The sequence below is a fragment of the Protopterus annectens genome, chromosome 7.part0 (assembly GCF_019279795.1).
Source record: "Protopterus annectens isolate FY-2018-M chromosome 7.part0, PAN1.0, whole genome shotgun sequence".
In the NCBI taxonomy this organism is placed as follows: Eukaryota; Metazoa; Chordata; order Ceratodontiformes; family Protopteridae; genus Protopterus; species Protopterus annectens.
In genome coordinates, this window is record NC_056739.1 from 689,197,350 (window position 1) to 689,215,691 (window position 18,342).

General features: G+C 39.6%; 1 protein-coding gene across 2 annotated transcripts in view; it reads left to right on the forward strand.

Moving 5' to 3' along the window:
• Positions 1-11,080: 11,080 nt before the first annotated feature.
• Positions 11,081-18,342, forward strand: part of WBP2 (WW domain binding protein 2) — a 524,763-nt gene continuing 517,501 nt past the window's right edge. The window contains exon 1 of one of the 2 annotated variants that reach the window (XM_044077224.1): positions 11,081-11,199. In XM_044077224.1, the coding sequence (XP_043933159.1) occupies positions 11,141-11,199 (59 nt within the window). In that variant the 5' untranslated portion in view covers positions 11,081-11,140. Of the gene's footprint in view, positions 11,211-18,342 lie in introns of both variants that reach the window. The other variant, XM_044077225.1, reaches the window with a different exon arrangement.

Genomic DNA, 18,342 nt, shown 5'->3' on the forward strand with positions numbered 1-18,342 from the left:
GTTTGGCCTTAAAAAACTTCAGTGGTTGGAGTTAAGGCATTACCTTACACTTTCCCAACTAGTCACTTCTCATAAACCCATCTATTATACACACAAATAACCTAGTTTGGGCAAAAACATGCTAGCACCACCACGGCTCTAAAATACAGTATTTATTCACGAAATAAAGCAGGATAAGCGCTTCACATGAACAACTCACGCTTCATCAGATCTCACAAAGAAAGCAAATAACACAGTTTAAATAACAGTATATCCTGACCATCCAACCTAGTTTGAAAAATATTCTCCAGCTCTATAACCCAGATAGACAGCTGAGATCCACTAACAAAATTTTATTAACTGTTACAAAAGCTAACAGCTCAGCTGGTGACACTTTGTACTCCATTTTGCTGAACAAAACTTTGAACTCCCTTCCTCTCATTCTAAGACTCTTTTAAGGCACAAACAAGAGACTACCTACAAGATACCTGGCTCTGTACATGCACAACTTCTGGGTGATACATTTCCTTCCCCTTACTTTCCCTTATTCTCTGCAAGCACTATGCCCTTAGTTATTTGTCCAAAATCTCCTCCTTGTCCTCTACTTCTCCCTCTTCTTCCTTCTACCTATCCTAAGACATTCTCTCTCACCCCTTAATAATAATCCTCCATTTTCTCCTTTTCTCTCCTTCTACCAAACTCATTTCCAAATATGTTACCTAGCTCTTTAGATTCTACTGCTATTATTTAGTAATATTTTGTTTAAATGATGTACATTTGCTGATTACTTGTATACCACTGTTTATTAAGTTCTTTATGTGATGTTTTTCTGGTGTTTTTTTCCCAGAAAAAGATTCATAGCTCATTACATAATGCTGCTATTAAGATACCATTTGGTGATTACTTGCTTACCTCTATTTACTATGCTGTTAATTTAATGTTGGAAATTTTCTGGAGCTTTTTACCCTGGGCCTGTGTTGAAAATGGGTAGCTTTCTGCCCAGTCAGTCTATCATGGGAAACAAATGAAATAGATAAATAAAAACAAAAAATCTCCTTTTCCTGCTAGGATAAAATCTTAACAGCCTCTGGAAAGTTCCTGGTACATTCTTCATTCCAGGGAGCATTTTTGTAAACTCATATAACCCCAAAAAAGGGTCACCAATGCCAATTTCAACCTGGCTGCAGGTGTCAAGAGTACCTACCAGTAACACTTGGTCAAGTTTATAGTGGTCAGATAGTTAGACCCACTCAGTTGTTTTAACGCTTCATCTATCCTGAGCATAGGGTAAACATCTGCCACTTGTGACTGTTCATTTTTCTATACTTAACACTAAACCTACTGCTTCCATATCTTTTGTCACTAACAGCACTGTGAGACATTTGCCAACATGACCCAATATTTGCAGTGAGACGGCTAGTTGAGAAGAAGCTAGAGATGAGGAAAGAATCCAATTGGGTATTCCTAGACTTACAGAAAGCACATGACAAGTCCCAAGAATGCTGGTTTGGGCAATCCTGAGGTGGTTCAAAGTTCTGGAAACATTGGTAGAGTTAATGCAGGCTATGTACAAATATCCAATGACTCAAGTACGAACAGTATTTGGTATCACAGAGGTGTTCCCAGTGGGAGTGGGTGTGCATCAGGGTTCAGCTCTGAGCCCACTGTTGTTCATACTGAAGATGGATTACAGGTTTAGGGGGGACATATCAACAAAGTTCTATATGCAGACAATGTGGCATTGCAGGCAGACTGTGAGCAAGAACTTCAGCAAAGGATAGGGAATGGAATGCAAAACTGAAAACACATGGGATGAAACTAAGTACAAATAAGACAGTGGTAATGGTAGCAAACTGGGGAAATCAGAAGAAGATGAGAATTGAGATAGAAGGGAAGATAGTGGAACAGGTTAACAGCTTCAAGTATCTGGGAAGGGTGGTTGAGGAGAAGGGAAGTCTGAATGAAGAGGTCAAAGGGAGGATCAGAGCGGCTGCAGCCAGCTGGCATAGAGTGTGAGGTATAGTGCACGACAGACAAATGCCAAAGAAAATGAAAAGGAAGAAATACCAAAACAGTAGTGTGACCAGTATCACTATATGGAACATAAACCTGGGAAGTAAAGGCAGAGCAGACAAGGAAGCTAGAGATGATGGAAATCAAGTGCCAGACATAGGTGATAGATACACAGTGTGGGACAGACGAAGTAATGAAATCATAGCAGCAGAGACCAAAGTAGCTCCAATTGCAGAAAAGATCAAAGACAACAGATTACAGTTGTTCAGGCACATGTGCAGAAAAGCAGAAGAAAGTCTGGTGATGATTTGTGACAGAGAGGAAGAAAGTAAGAAGAAATGAGGGGGTCCAGCAAAGAGATGGATGGATTGTGTGACAGAAGATCTGTGGCAGTCAGGCATGAGTGTCAAAGAATGCAGGAGTGTGGCACTAAATCGAGAGAGATGGCGACAGTTAACAAGACACCCTGACCCCATATAAAAAATGGGAAAATGTGAGTTGTTGTTGATGATAATGATGACCAGTGGTGAGGTCCACAGACTGCTGGTCTTCTGGATTGCCCCAGTTCCAACATGTCCTACAGCTCTTGGGTTGATCCAACCCATTCCAGGCACCCTGTAAGGGACTAGTTTGATGGGCCATCAAAGTCCTGTATCCAAATGGTGCTCCACCACTTGGGTACACCCTGGCTTACTAGTAAACATATTCTCTAATTCCTCTAATACTGCTTGGATTTCCTGAGCTTGACTAGGAGTTAGCTGTTGGGACAGGGCTTTCACATTCACTGAGGTGTCAGAGCTTCCCTTAGAAGATCTACCACCACATATCCCTATGGTTCCTCCTGAAATTCACCACAGATACTGAGTGTCATGGCCTCTCTGTCATGATAAGGTTTATCATGTTAATATGGTTAAGGTTTGTGCTTCTGTCCGAAGCCTGGCAACTCTACTATATAGCTAACACCAATCACCTTTCTCATAATATTGAAAGAACCCTCCTAGTCTGCCAGCAACTTGTTGTTTCTATCAAGAATAAGCACCACCATAGATTGTCCAACAAAATTATCTCTGACTCTGGCTATCCTATCATACCAGATTTTTTTGTAGTTGTTGATGTGCTTGTGCCAGGTGTTCCTGGGTTCCCTCAGACTAGTCCAGAGTTTTAGAACATACTCCAATAAATATTTCTTGTGGGAATCACACTCATTCTCCAACACATCATCAATAAAATCCAAGACCCCCTCATACTGAGATCATATAGCAACTCAAATTATAAGAAACCTGCTGATTTTGGGGCAACTCACTGAATGTAAAGAGAAGATTGGATGCGTATGTGTCCCGATCTGTGCCTAACTAGTCCAAAAATACCCTCATAGTCTTCAGAGGACAGTTAAACTTCTCTACCAAGCCACTTTTCTGTGGATGATAGGGTTAGTCCTTACATGCTTTGCCCTTCAGCATTTCCACAAGCATGCCAGTGGGTCTGACATAAATTTGGCATCTCTATCTGTAAGTATCTCTTAAGGAAAATCTGCCTTGCTGAAAATGTCTAGCAAAGCATTTTTATATTATATACTTCAGTGGAAGACTGAGCCACTGCCTCTGGGTACCTTATGGCATAATCCACCCCTACCACAGTATATTTCTTACATGTGAGACTTGGGGCATTCAGATGTCTCATAATATCCACAGCTACCCTCTGAAATGGTCTAACAATGACAGGCAAAAGCAAACAAAGTAGACTTTGCTTTGTCTCCAGTCATTCTAACCTTTTGGCACTGTTTACAGTTCCTGCAGTGCCCTGTTACATCTTTTGGAATCTCTGGCAAATAAAATTCTATGCAAGTTGTCTTTTGCTAAGCTTCATTCCCTCATGGCCTGTAAAAGGAATACTGTTGGCTATGACCACAAGGAACTGTTGGAAAGCCCTAATTACTACCAACTGCTATATCACTTTGAATGCTATCACTCCTTCAGGGGTCAGTCACCTGTGCAACAAATCCTTGTCACAGTATATGGATTCCCCCTGCCCTTGAATACAAGGAACATCCTTAGTTACCTCCCTTAAGTCCTGTAAACTAAGATCTGGGAGATGACACTGCCACAACTCCTTATTCGTGACCATCCCAAGTTCCACTTCTAAAGGAAGTCTGCTACCTTCTGCCAGTTGTTCCTTAGCTTCTATCTGCATGCTGCCATATACCTCTACTTTGAAGTACCACCTGATTTTTCTCTGTTCAGTTCTCGCCAAACTACAACCTTCTGCCCCTGGTCAGCTAGTCAATTTCCTGTCCACTTCAGCAGTTTGCAGCCCACTCCCTTACTTGTTAATTACTTCAGTAGCCTGTTGTGTGGAACAGTGTGAAGGGCCGTGGTAAAGTCCAAAAATATCTTGCCCACAGGGTTTTATCCAACTTATATGTAACCTAGTCATAGAACCAGGCCAAGTTTGCAAAGCCATGCTGTTGTTTTTCCATGTGTCAGTTAGCACTGAAGAAGTCCTCAAGACTGCTTCACAGGATGTTTTCCCTACTCTTTCACATGATATATTTGAGACTAACAGGCTTTTAATTTTATAAAAATGTCTTGGTTCAGCTAGAGACTGTATATGTTTGCCAATGGTTTACCCACTACTTCTGCCAACTCTTTTAATTGAATGCAGATCATCTCACCTTTGACTTTTTCTCCTCCCAATGTCATTTAAATTACCCATCTTCTATTCATTCCCTGGCTATTTTTCTATCAGTACATTTATCCCCATCTGTATGTACCCCACCCTCCCCATAGAATGCTATACTTTCTTTACTTTCAGAATCAGACTTCCTCTACCATTTACAGATATTCACTGTCTTGCCAAATCATCCCTCATTCTTCAGTACCTCTGGGGAATTTCTTTTGCCCATCCTGCACTTGTATGGCTATTCCCTTCTGAAAGGCTGTCTTGGCCAATATGATGACATTGAAGCTTTTTTCCTGACTTTTTCATTTGCCTTTCCTTTCTTCACCCTCATGTCTCATTCATCCATGAGCACCCATCCACAGCCCTTCTACTCTCATTTCATGCCACCCCTCCATATAATTTTTCCTTTTGTTTCCAAGAGAATGAAGAACATTATTCTGTATTCCCAAATGTATGTTCTTACTGCAGTTTTGCTCAATTCTCCAGGCACTGTGAAACACAGTAAAGCATGATCACTTTTGCCCAATGGGTGTCTACACCTACTGTTTTCACTGTATCTGCATTGTTGAAGAATGTTTTCTATCCTTGTAGGTACCTTCAGTTTCTTTGGAAATCAGGCTTTCATCAGTATTTTCACAGTTTTTTTATACTTTTCTCATCCTGGTCATAGGTACCATAAAATTCACTACTGGAAGAATTATATCACATCTATATGTTTTGTTTTCTTTTTCTTTGCCATTCTGCTGATAATGCCCCATGTTAACACCTTTCTCCTGTATGCTAACCCTTACCCCACATTAGGGTATTAAACACCCTTCCCCCTGACAGTACCACTAAACAACACACACACACACACACACACACACACACACACACACACACACACACACACTTCATAGGTTCGTAGGTGTGTACTAGGATAATGGCCCTAGACCCTTTACAAGCCTAGTCCATAGGATTACCCTGGAATCGTGCCACCCAACCTTAGTTTCCATCAAGTAAAGCCACTGGAGTGATCCCTGGGGTGAATTTTCAATTTCCCATCCACTCATCAAGATTTCTCTTGAAGAGGGCCAGCGAGGTGCTCTGCTTGACATGTATGGGAAGTCTGTTCCATAGCATGGGAAGTATCTGAATTATGAACCTGTCCCTCCAATATGTTCTGTTGATTGTGGTAATGAGGTTGAGGTCTCTGGAGTGTGTGGTGTGGAAGGATTGGGATTTCTTTAGATGTAGAATTTCTAACAGAGCTGGGTCAGACATGGCTTTGTAAGTCAAGCAGAGATCGCCTCTAACTAGGCGATATGAGACAGAGAATAGTTGGAGTTTTCTGAGTCTGTCCATATAGGACAAATGTTTAAGGCCTAGGATCCTCTCTGTGAGTTAGTGTGTGCAGTGTCTCCAGTTGTTGCAGGTGTTTAGTGAGGTACATGCCAAATGGGGCATTGTACTCAATGATTGGCCTAATGAGGGAAGAGTAGAGGGAAACAATGACCTCTTTCTTCCTGGATGCAAAGCCCTTAGTAATGAGATGTGCCACATAGAAGGACTTTCTGACCACAGTGGCAATGTGGTGGTCAAAAGAGAGGTTGCTGTCAACCTGTGTTCCCAGATGTCTTATAATGCCCACTGTTTTCAGTGGACTACCATCGATGTGGTAATTCATGGGAACCGGGTTTTTCCCAAAGGGGATGACGACACATTTTTTGGCATTGAGCTTAAGGCCATGGTTCTGACACCAGTCGTTGGTCTCAGTGAGGCCTTTCTGTAGGATGTCAACATCACTGGGGGAGGTAATAATAGCTCCCAACTTGGAATCGTCTGCGAACTTTGTCAGCCAGAGTCCCTTTGTGTTGGTCTGGACTTCAGAGAAGTAGATACCAAACAGGAGAGGACCCAGGACCGAACCCTGTGGGACTCAACTTGTGCCTGGACGCCAGTCTGACTTGGAGTCAGCTACTTTCACACTGTGGGTTCTATCTGTGAGCCAGTTTGCAACCCACCTAGTGATATAGGGGTTGATACCTAGCTTAGTGAGTTTTTTATGATTCCCGAGTGGGGAATGGTATCAAAGGCCTTGGCCAGATCAAGGCAGGCTGTATGAACCACCTTGCCTTCATCCACAGCTCTGGTGACTGACTGAAAGAAGCTGACCAAGTTGAGCAGGCATGATCTACCCTTCACAAAACCAAATTGTGTAGGATCCAGAGTTTGGAGATTCCCTATATCCTTGTTTATTAGGTCCATGATGATGCTTTCCATAGCTTTGCATATCAGACTCGTCAGGCTAATGGGGCAATAGTTCTCAGGGTCTGTAGTCACTCCTCCTTTGTGGAGAGGGGTGACTGTAGCAGTGCACCATTTGGTAGAGACAAAGCCTGAGGTGAGCCTGTGATTGAACAGGGAACGTAGGTGAGGTGCCAGTTCAGTCTGTAGTTCATGTAGAACACAGCCAGGGATATTGTCAGGTCCCATAGAAGCTGTATTCTTTGCCTTGGACAGTGCTGTTTTAACCTGTGCAGCAGTAATACTGGGTGCCTGGCAATCTACTGGCATTGTGACTGGTCCTTTGTGGGTAAAGTTGGCAATGAATCTGTCGGCCAGTATATTGGCAATATCTGTTGGCTCAGTATAGTAGGTACCATTGTGCAGTAGCCCAGAGTAAATCTGGGTATTGCTGTGGAGATTCTTTACATAATTATAGAAGGCCTTGTGGTTGTCTTTACTATCTGCTGCAATTCTGTTTTCATAGCTAGCTTTAGAGGATTTGATGAGAGATCTCAACTTTTTGTTGAGGCTGATAAGGAAGTTTTTCCAGTTTTGGGACTTTACCTTATTCCACATCAGTTTCTTCCTTCTGTTGTAGAGTTTGTTTATGGCAGGGGACCACTAGATTGGCTTCCATTTTTTGTAAGAGAGCGTCTTGGTTCTTTTGGGTATGGGAAGATCCATGCATTTGTGTATGTGTTCGTACAGTGCATTGTTGTATGATTTGGTGGTCTTAACTCTTCTCCATTTGCATGGGTACCATCAAGTTAGCCACCTCTGTTTTTAGGAGCCCAAAGTTAGCTTAGTTGAAGAAGTTTTTCATTGTGGTTGCTACCTTTGCGAGGTGGAGTGGGGTGGGAGGGATGTTGACTTCCAAGGTGATTAGTTTGTGGTCGGATCTAACTAGGGAGGAGTTGACTATTGGTATACAGCAACGGTCGCCCATGTCAAACGTACCTGTATACAAACATACAGTCTACTGAATGAAGTTTGTTATTGTCATTTTGTCCAAGTAGTAGGAACATGGAGTTCCATAGCCTAGAGTCACCAGCTGAATTATTAGATGGGTTTATGTTGAGAAATAGTTGTTAGTGGAGTGGAGCTGTCTATTTGGGAGTAATGTTGAAGAATGTTGCTTAGGAATGGACTGTGGTCAGATTAGTAAATGAGTTTGTGTGTGGTTAGTTTCCATGAGAAGTATAATTAGTGGGGTAGAGGTAGCCGTGAATTTTTTTAAGAGCAAGACAGTAGTGTCCTTTACAATGTAAGTTGGTGGTAAATTGTTTAACTTTTTTATGACTGTTCAAGAAGGTTGGATTGTGTGGCTTGTGGGTTAAGCATTACTGATGCGGCCTACAGGAGTGTAGGAAGCAGGAAGGTTCTTGTAGAATTTGTTAAACAAGGAGACAATCTTTACAGTGAGCTTAGCTCTGAATAGTTTTTCTTAACTGCTTTTATATGGTAGTCAAATTTAATTGCTCATCAGTGGTGACTCCCAACAGCTTAGTGTTGCATACTAGTTATATTTTTGTGCTGTTGGAAGAGGATAGGGTGAATATTGTTTTCTGGTTAGAGAGATGTTTAGGGGTAAACAGAATTACTTCAGACTTTTTGGGATTCAGGACCAGCTGGGACATTGTTTGTAGACAGATTTCATTGCTTTTGGATGCTGAGGAAATAATAAGGAATATGTATTCACATTGCAGAATAAGAAGTGCTTTCTCTATTGCTAGTCTACCTGCAGGGGAGAGGAAGTGTGATACTTTCTGAATCAGAAAAAGTTTGCTAACCTTAACTTTGGTGACCTGAATAGGCAGCTGAAAGTTGAGATTTTGGTCAAGCGTTATCCCAACATATTTAAAATGCTGCACTGCTTCAATACTTTATTGGTTGTTAAAGATAATGCTCCGGTTTTGGAGTGCCTTGGATACTATATGGGGAGTTCCAAAAAACACAACTTTATTTTTTTGTGTGTTTGTTTTTTTAGTTAATAATTAGGGTACTTTTCCATTATCGGGGCAACAATTCTAATGAGCGGTTGGAATATCCTGTATTACGTTTTTATGGTGTGTGTTTGTAGGAGGGAGAGTAGCTTAACTTAATGTCTAATCAGGCCATGACATTTTCACAATGTTGTAACACTATTTCTTGTAGGTAGTACATCTCCTTGTACAGCTGCTTTGCATTGTGGTAGAGAATTGCAGGTAGGTAAGGTAGTACATTGCTTATGGGTTATTGCGAGCAAGGCTCCTTGATTTTTAGCACAAGATTTACTACCAGTTTTGTTGCACGAAAGGGAGACTTCGCAACTCATTATTTTAGTTGAATGGCTTTCACACCAATGAATGCAGCAAAAGGTTGGTTTTAGAGACCAATAATTACCCGTTACCGTCACTCCAGTCTCAGATAAAAGATTTTCGGAGTAATATGCTCTCACTAATTTAACAACTTTATTTTACCTTAGATTCTAAAGTCTTTGTATGAATTAAAATTAATAATTTAACTACTTTTTATTTTAAGTTAGATTCTAATGTGTTTATATGAATTTAGTGCATTATATGTTTATGTATGTGTGCAACGCATTTAGAGGAAGACAGAACCTTTTGGTCTGGGTATTTCTGCCCATTTTAGGAGTTGTGTAGTGCAGACGAAAAACAGAAAATATACTCTTCTTCAGATGCAGATTATACATACAAGAGTCACTGCTCCCTCATAGCATAGCTCAACTTATTTGTTGAAAAATCAGCGACACAGACAAGGAATAAAGGCTTTTTAAACACGTGTTAATAGAATACATGTTGCACTGACGTACATTTTCTAAACTATGACTGTCTTGGATTCCTGACTGAATGCAATGTAGTGATTTACCAGGGAATTAAACATTTTAGGAGGGACAGCACAACACTGTGAAGCAAATTCAGCACAACACTATGAAGCAAAGTCAGGAGGACTGCTCTACAAAATAACAGCAATGAGATCATTGGGTTAGAACTATTGCCCCGATAACAAAAGAAGTTCCATAATTAGATTAGCCAGTCAGTCAGAATGAGAAGTGGAATTCCCAGTCTGATCTTTGAAATATCTAACATCTAGGCATAACTCTAAACCTTTTACCTCTAGAACTAGGGTCAAAGACAAAGATAATTTGTGAAAACCAGTAGTAGGGACACTTTTATAATATTGGTACCCCCCCCCCCCCCCAACTTAACAAAATGATAGGAAAGAAGAATGTGTACTTTTATGGTGATTAAAACTCCACTGCCAATCATGAGCGGACAGGTGATCTGCTGTGGCGATCCCTAACCAGGAAAAGCCGAAAGAAGATTGTAGTTACTAAATACAATTCACCATCGTCCTTAAAATAAATAAATAAAATTCAAGAAAAATCCAAGTTTAGAAAGGACAAAGTAACATTTTGAACCAAAATCTGGATCAAAGCTAACAATGACAGTCAGTTAAGGAATGTGTTCACTTAGCAACTGAAGTTTGTCATCTCGAACTTATCACAATTAAGACAAGAACATCTAGACTCACCTTTTCATATATGGTTGAAATTCAAAGAACTGTTGTATAAACAGACTTAAATAATTAACAACTACTCTTACCACATTTCTTTTTGTGTTTCAAAAGCCTTGTTTTTATAGTAGACACCGTTACAAAGCGTTATTACTTGCTTACTATTGTTCTTTTAGAGATGTATAGTTGTTTTATATTTATATTATCATATACTAATGTTTTGTTAATTTTTCAATAAAAACTGATAAAAAAGAAATATGCGTCTGTCAATGAAGTTTATTAAACCATTATTCCCGCTGAAACAAAAGACAGTAAAATACGGAAAAGGTCAACCCGGTCAAATTCCCCTATACCTTTTGCGTGGGTATGCTTAGTTATCTAACGATTAAGTATGCTCTTATTGAATGATTATGTAACTTTCTTTTAACTTCTAAAATCTGTACGTTACGCAATGTTAATCAAATCTGTGCGCAGTTATGTTTTTTCTTGTACAGACCTGGATTACACTAGACAGTGATAGTAATTTGAAATCACTTTTAACAAAAATAAACAAACAAACATACACGTATTTATAGGCGGATACCAGCCGCAAATACGCTCGTTTCGTCAACATGCGCTTAACTAGAAACCAGGAAGTTCCGCTAAGGTCACATGATTGCATACTAGTAAGAGGGTATCGGTCGCCATGGCGCTGAATAAAAACAACACGGAGGATGGAGGACTCATCGTAAATAACAGTGAGAGGTGCGGCAAAGGTGTGACCGCCTGAGGCATAGGGCTGCTTGATTTTTTTTAAATCTAAGATGTATTTAGGATTGTGTGTATGGTGTTCGTCTAGTCGTATTTTAATCCATAACGGTATAAATGGGGTGGTGATTTATACTTAGTACTGATCCCCCTCTCCTTTTTGAATCAGAACGATCACTGGTGGGTGACATTGCATAGCTGATGGGGTTAGGATGAGGTAGTTGCAGACAGTATCCTTAGGTTTCTTTATACCGTGTATCGTGGTGTTGCGTTGCTTGTTGAGACCCGTTGACGTAGACTGCGAAGTACATTTAGCAGAGATCCAAATGTTCTGTACTCACTACATTCCACCTACAACTGGGATCTTAAAAAAGAAAACGTTTTGAGAACATACCTCTTAGTGCAATAAATCTGGGCAAAGCCAGACATAATGGGGGACAAATGCCGAAAAATAGGGACAGATTTTAAATACTGCTCTAATAAACTTAGAAAGTCATTAGAATAAAACGATTTGTGTTAACCTGTATTTTTCTGAAGGATATGAAGTCTACAACTCAAATGTTTGTTATTATTTAGTGATTTAAATCATCGGATCATTCCTGTGTTTGCCAGGAAATCACACATTTCACGAGGAAAAGAACAAAAATATGAGATGAAAATCAGGACAGTTGACTTCCGGCTTTTTTATTTATTTATTTATTGAGAGCTGTGACCTGCTGGTACTAATAACTCCTACCTGAGTTGGTTAAGAACATATTCGAACTTCTCAACTTTACCATGTTACTATCATAAGTCCACATGAAGTAAATATGAAAATGGGTCTCAGCTTGACTGCAGTGTTGTCAAAAGGCTATTTGCAGTGTTCTAGAAAGCATTTGCCTGAAGGCATCATGTTTCCCCATACAGGTAATTTCAGCAGTGTTCATAAAGTACACAACTCATACCTCTCAACTGTCCAGATTTTCGCAGAATGTCCAGATTTTTGCCTTATTGGTCTGGTCCTAATAAAATCTGTGATTTTCTGGCAAATCACTGGAATGATCTGAGGGCTGAATTTATAAAATAATGATATACATATGAGTTTAAGACTTCTTATCCTTCAAAAAATGCATGCTAAGAGAAATCCTGTTAATTCTAGCAACTTTCTACATTTATAATAGCATTATTTAACATCTGTTCCTATTTTTGGGCCTTTGTACACCCATTCTATCAAGCTTTCTCCAGATTTTTTTTGCACTAAGAGGTTGAGAGGTATGCAGCAGGCTATAATGATAGAGCAGAGCTTTTATCAGCTTAAAACACTTTATAGCATGTTATTTAGGAATAGTTCTTCTTCTTATAGAAATATTGGTGGAGTCCCCTTTAGAGGAGTGAAACAACCTGAAGTGTAATGTAACGCATTGCGTGGCCCCTGAAATACATTTACATTATTTCTTAAGCACTGTGTAACAAGACTAATTTTGGCTAAATCTCCAGAACAGTATAAATATTCTATTGATAATAAAAGTTTAAATTACAGCTGTAGTGCTGGAGGACTTATGCCAACATGGCTTTGTTTAGGGGTGTGACACCCCTGCACTGGCCCAGTAATCAAGGACCCTCAATCTTCACCACTGGCAACAGTGAGGGACGTACACAATGGGAGGATGACAAGTACACACACAGTAAAGTGCAATTTCCCTTAAGAGCACACATAGACCGCAGTCAGTCTGGGGCTAGTTTCTCCCTCTCTCCAGATCCCCAGTAAGACTCCCCACTGGCTCAGCTATAGAGTTGACATCTCAGCCGAGTGGCCAGTCTAAGACCTCCAGCACCCTCTTTGTCCAACCGTGCTTCGTGTCCCTGCCCAAGTAGCTGACACACACACACACACTTTGAGATTTGATTGATATACAAACATGTACACACATAGGATAAGCTGGCACAGGTTTACTAGCAATGCCCCCTTTTGCCCAGACTATAAGCTAGTTCCAGCTGCCACCAGCCACCCTACTAAACAGCTACTATAAGGCCCTTACAAAGGGTGTCCAATCCTACTGTGTAATGTTATTATTATCCACATGGTAGTCTGACTAAGACATGCAAGGCTATTTAGCAGTGACCTGTGCAGTGTCACCAAATACATATGCAAGTACTCTAAAAGCTTAAATATATCTCACAAATATCAACCACAAAGATGGGTTTAAATATATTTAATAATAAAAGAACAAAACAATACTCAGTCAAACAACACAGTTACTTCAGAGTTCAGAATCACAGGAAATATTTTAAAACAACATTGCAGGACAGTCTCAGATACATACAGAAAACATCTATATATATTCCTGTTATATATGTAAAAGAAAAACTATGCCCTAAGTAACTTACTTACAGAGCAAGTGCAGATGATGATGAGTGGATCTTGTTGCTAGGTCCAAGACAAAATATAAAATGCGCAGTCTCTCTTTGAGAGAGTTCTTAAATTAATATCAAATATTACTGCCTGGTTAGCTTGGATGATGTCACTCTTTGTCACCTGACTTTAGTTCCCAGGCTAAACAGAAACCTAACATCTCTGTGTTAGAAATGCATATCTCTCAGATGTGCAGCTGCTAGGAAGTCGTAAAGCAATAAAAAAACACTTTACATTTTAAACCTAGTAATTACTTTTGTTTCAAGACAATAGAAAAACTTCTAACTCTAGACATTGTGTCTGGTTGCTGCATTGAAACTAACTTTTGTAGCACATTGTAAAGCACTTAATTTCAACTTATTTTCTTGAAGTTTTGTAAGTTACTCTTCTGTGTTCCAGCAGGATATGCTGTGGTTACATTCTTGAAGCTCAGTACATAACACTGTATAAATCATATCAATATTCACAAATGACATAGAATTATTTACAAAATTCCAGATAGCCAGGCTGGCAGTGTCATGGTGTATATTATGTTATCAAACTTTTAAAAGTTCGAACATCATATGGTCGACACCATATGATCAAACTTTTAAAAGTTTGAAAGTTTCAACGGAGATCTCCATACAGTGCGGAATGGGAAGATTTCCCTTTACTGCACTGTAGTGCGATCTCAGAGTTGGTATATTTAAAGAGCAGGGGGTGTCCCCCCTGCCTAAAACAGTCAGGCAGGTTTTTTCTGTTATTTATTTATTTTTTTAGCTTTTCAAACTTAAAAGTTCAATCTTATGTCTTCGACCATATGATGCTCAAACTTTTAAAAGGTCAGTAACGTAGTATACACCCCAGTGTCACAAGGGGCTAGGCATTTTTTGAGGCCATCCTGCTTGTCATGTTATTTTGCATATTTTAAACACAGAAAGATGAATTTTCTATATTTCATGTAATCTTAATCTCTCCTCACAGTGTGTTTATTTCTTCAGGATTCCTGAGAGTGCTGGATTTTGCAGCAGTTACAAGTAAAGTTACATTATTTGAATTGCATAACTGCACCATGTTGCTTTGCAGTCTGTTGTGGAACTGTAGAGTGACAGCAATAATACCAAGATTATTGTAAAATCATATAACTGTTGGGACAGTTTAATAATAATGGTATAATTTTTTAATGTAACATTGAACTTTCTGTAAATTGAGGTTTTGCAATTCTAATTGGAGAAGCTTCCCTTATGCAGTAATCTGAGGGTAAAAGGATAGCACTGCCCCCTTAGAAACAGTAAAGTGGAAAATATAATTAGCAGATGTTATTAAAGGGTGACATTCTTACATCAGGATGCATTTAGTACACATTACTGCACTCATATAATGTGTAATGCACATCACAGCGCAGTGCTCTTAACATTTGCCAAGCTGTCAAACTCCTAAGGTGATTATACATGTGCATTGTCCAGAAGTCACTCTCAGGTACTGAAACTACTGTTTCCAAGTTTAATTCTTCCCTCCCTCCATCTGTGTCTCTCTGTTGCTTTAGTTAAGCTGCACACCAGTGTCTGCATTCACTTTTAGTTTGGTGTATTATTTTAAATTTTAGAGTTAACGTGCTTGTATCCAAACACCACAGCAATAATTATTATTAAAGTATGCTGAAGAATAAAACAACAAACAATAGAGGAAGTGTGTTATTTTGATGATTTATCTTATGTGGGTGGAATTACCATCAGCTAAACTGAAAATTCTCTTCTATTTTTTTTCTTATAGCTTTTCTAACCCAAGTGCAATTTCTTTTCTTGACATCATGAGCAGATTGAATGGTGTAATATCAGAGTAAATTAATTATTGTTTTGCATGTTGAGAAGTACGACTAGGTCATATTTGTATTGGATTGCATTTGGGTACTTCAGGACAAAGTAAATGTCATAGCCAGCCCCAGTGGCATAAAGTGATAAAGCCCTGGGTAGAACTCAGGCAGCCTTAGACTGAGTTGCGTGATAGATGTCAAAGGGAGGATGAGCCTGCCCACCCTGGGAGTGAGGGTTGATTCAGGGCCCCTCAGTGTCACATTCTACAGGTGGTCATTCAGCCACGAAGGCACTTTGGCTGTAGTCCATGTCATGGTCTACAGAAGAGGTTAAGCTTAAGTATATACCTTCTTATTGCAGGGATACAGACAACCATCAATGTTGTTGTTATGATCGCCTCCTCCAGCTGTCTCTTGCTCTCACTGAGAAACGCTCAGGATGTGGGGATAAATGGTCATGGTTTGATGGGGGGTGGCTTGATGGTCAGCAAGTTGTGTTGGGAAAAGTACATAGAAAAAATAAGGTAAATACTGCAGACCTCTTGTCAGATGCTGAAGCATACAGGACAGATGTATTAAAGTTGAATGTACACCTCATTTTATATGGGAAATAACACATGGAACACATACCAGTGCTTGAAAAGACATCTTCTGTCAGACTTGTATGTTTTCACGTCTTTCTAAATTAAAAGCATTTTGGTTTTAGGACTAATTTTCCATGTCTGAGTACATAATCTACCCATTGAAAGCAAGGCTTATAGGTACTTTGTAGGCTATTGATCTGTGAGGATCTTAAGAAGCCTAGCCTTACATTCCCACAATTGTTTCTAGCCTTCATACTTTGCATACAAGTAATCAAGGGATGGGTTAAACAAGGATATGTTGGGGCTTTTACATGTGTTTAAGATTTAATTTATTGTCTATAAGTATTATTATGCTGCCATCTCTCTGCTTGTATTAGTTGTGCAGCTTTTGAAAAAAAAATTGTAGCCCAGCAGTAAGGACCCCTCTTTTGGGGGATCCCTAGCAGACCAGGTATTATGACTTACACTGGCCTGTTATTCTAGGGGGTTGGCCCTGAGGAGTGCATTTGTTGTCTAATGTATCTGGGCTATCCAACACTTTTCATTTTATAGTGCAATTAGTGGAGGCTATAATAAATAAACAAATAAAGGGGGAGTTGGTCATGTGAAAGGCCAAGAAATACAAGATAAAGCAACAAGTTCTGCTGGCAAAGAGGTCCATGTCAAATGTGCATACCTTTGAATTATCTTTTGGATTGAACATAGTTTTTGCTGAGGGATCAGCTTAGGAGGAAGGATCATTTGGTGTTTTTCTTCATGGCAGTGGGGGACTAATGCATGGAAGAGGCAGTCATTTGCTGTTTTTTTATGTGACCCTGTAGTGGTAGCTTGAGATACAGCAGGTACAGTGTGCCAAGAAAAAAAGGAGATGTGACAACCTTTTCCTACACCACTAATATATCCAATGGAAGTCATGCCTGGATAAAGAGCTTGCTGTAGGAAATATTGGGCAGCAAGCCCTTGTGTGGAAGTCTGAAGAGCAAGAAGAAATTCATTTTTTGATAGTTGCAGTATGATAGAATGCTAATGTCTTTCAGATGTAGAAGGTGACTTTGTAAACACAGTCCTGTGTAAAGAACCATTTCCCTTATATTGTCCTGTTTGTGTTTGAGTTGCTACTTGGGGAAGTTTTCCTAATTTTTTTTTCTTTTGCAATGCTTTTTTTGTTCTTTTGTGTTATGACCTTTACTTGTGTTTCTGATAAGTTGGGCTTGTAATTTTTTTGGTGGTTTGGGTTATCCTGTTCTGCGTGGCAGTCATGTTAGGAAGGGTATAATTCTCTTTAGAATAACATGTTTTGTTTTGGAGGGGCATTATATAGCTCAAAATGGCAGGAGTAGTAACTGGAGATGTCAAGTAGGGAAGGAGGGTTGGAGATCTTTGAGGGAGAAAACTTGGAATTTTTCACTGTTATAAAGCACTGGAGGTATGAATTGGAGAACTATGGGTAGTGGGTACAAGACTTACATGAAGCTGTTCTTGCTGAAGTAAGTAATTTAGTAAATTAAGAGAAATACTACTGAGTGAGGCAATATTCAAAACTGGTATTGTGGAGTGCAGGAAAATTAGAAGTTTCAGACTGGTTTTAACCAGTGAATGTAAAGAGAGTATTGAAGGTGGTTGTGAATTACTGTTGTCGGGAAGACATTGTGGTTGTGTGTTCATACTGTCCGGTCACAGAGTAGTGGCAAGTGAGAGATAGGAGATGAAGGAACTGGGTCTTGTTTGAAGTCTGATGGAAAGCTGGAGGAGGAGATGAAAGTGACATTGGTGTTGAAAGGGGTTTATTATCACGGGATGGGAATATGCAAACACAGAAGCTGAGGAGGAGGGGTACTGGTGGATGAAAGCCTTATTATTGTGAAGTGTTAATAGATTTCTAAATCAGCAGGGATTACATGGGATGTGAATGGGAGTCAAGAAGGTTGGCATATTTGGGAGTTATCTTGGGTGGAAATCGGGTTAAGCCCCTAAAGATGCGCAGTAAGGAGAGAAGTGGTCCATTCATGAGTATTTATGTTGGTATAAATGACATAGTGAGGAGATTGCTGGATGTAGAAAATTTGAGGGTTCAGAAGTTTAGAAACATTTGCAGAAGGTAAGAATATTGATAGCCTTGTTGTTGGTGCCTTGTGCAGAAAGGTTTCTAAAAGAAATAATAAGTAATTTAATTGAGAGGTTAAAGTGTTCACATGGGAAGTAAGGACTTGTAATGGTAAGGACCTGGTGGCACACATGAGATCTGTGCAGAAAAGTTTCTAAAAGAAATAATAAGTAATTTAATTGAGTGGTTAAAGTGTTCACATGGGAAGTAAGGACTTGTAATGTTAAGGACCTGGTGGCACACATGAGATCTGAGCTTGTAGCTTGGT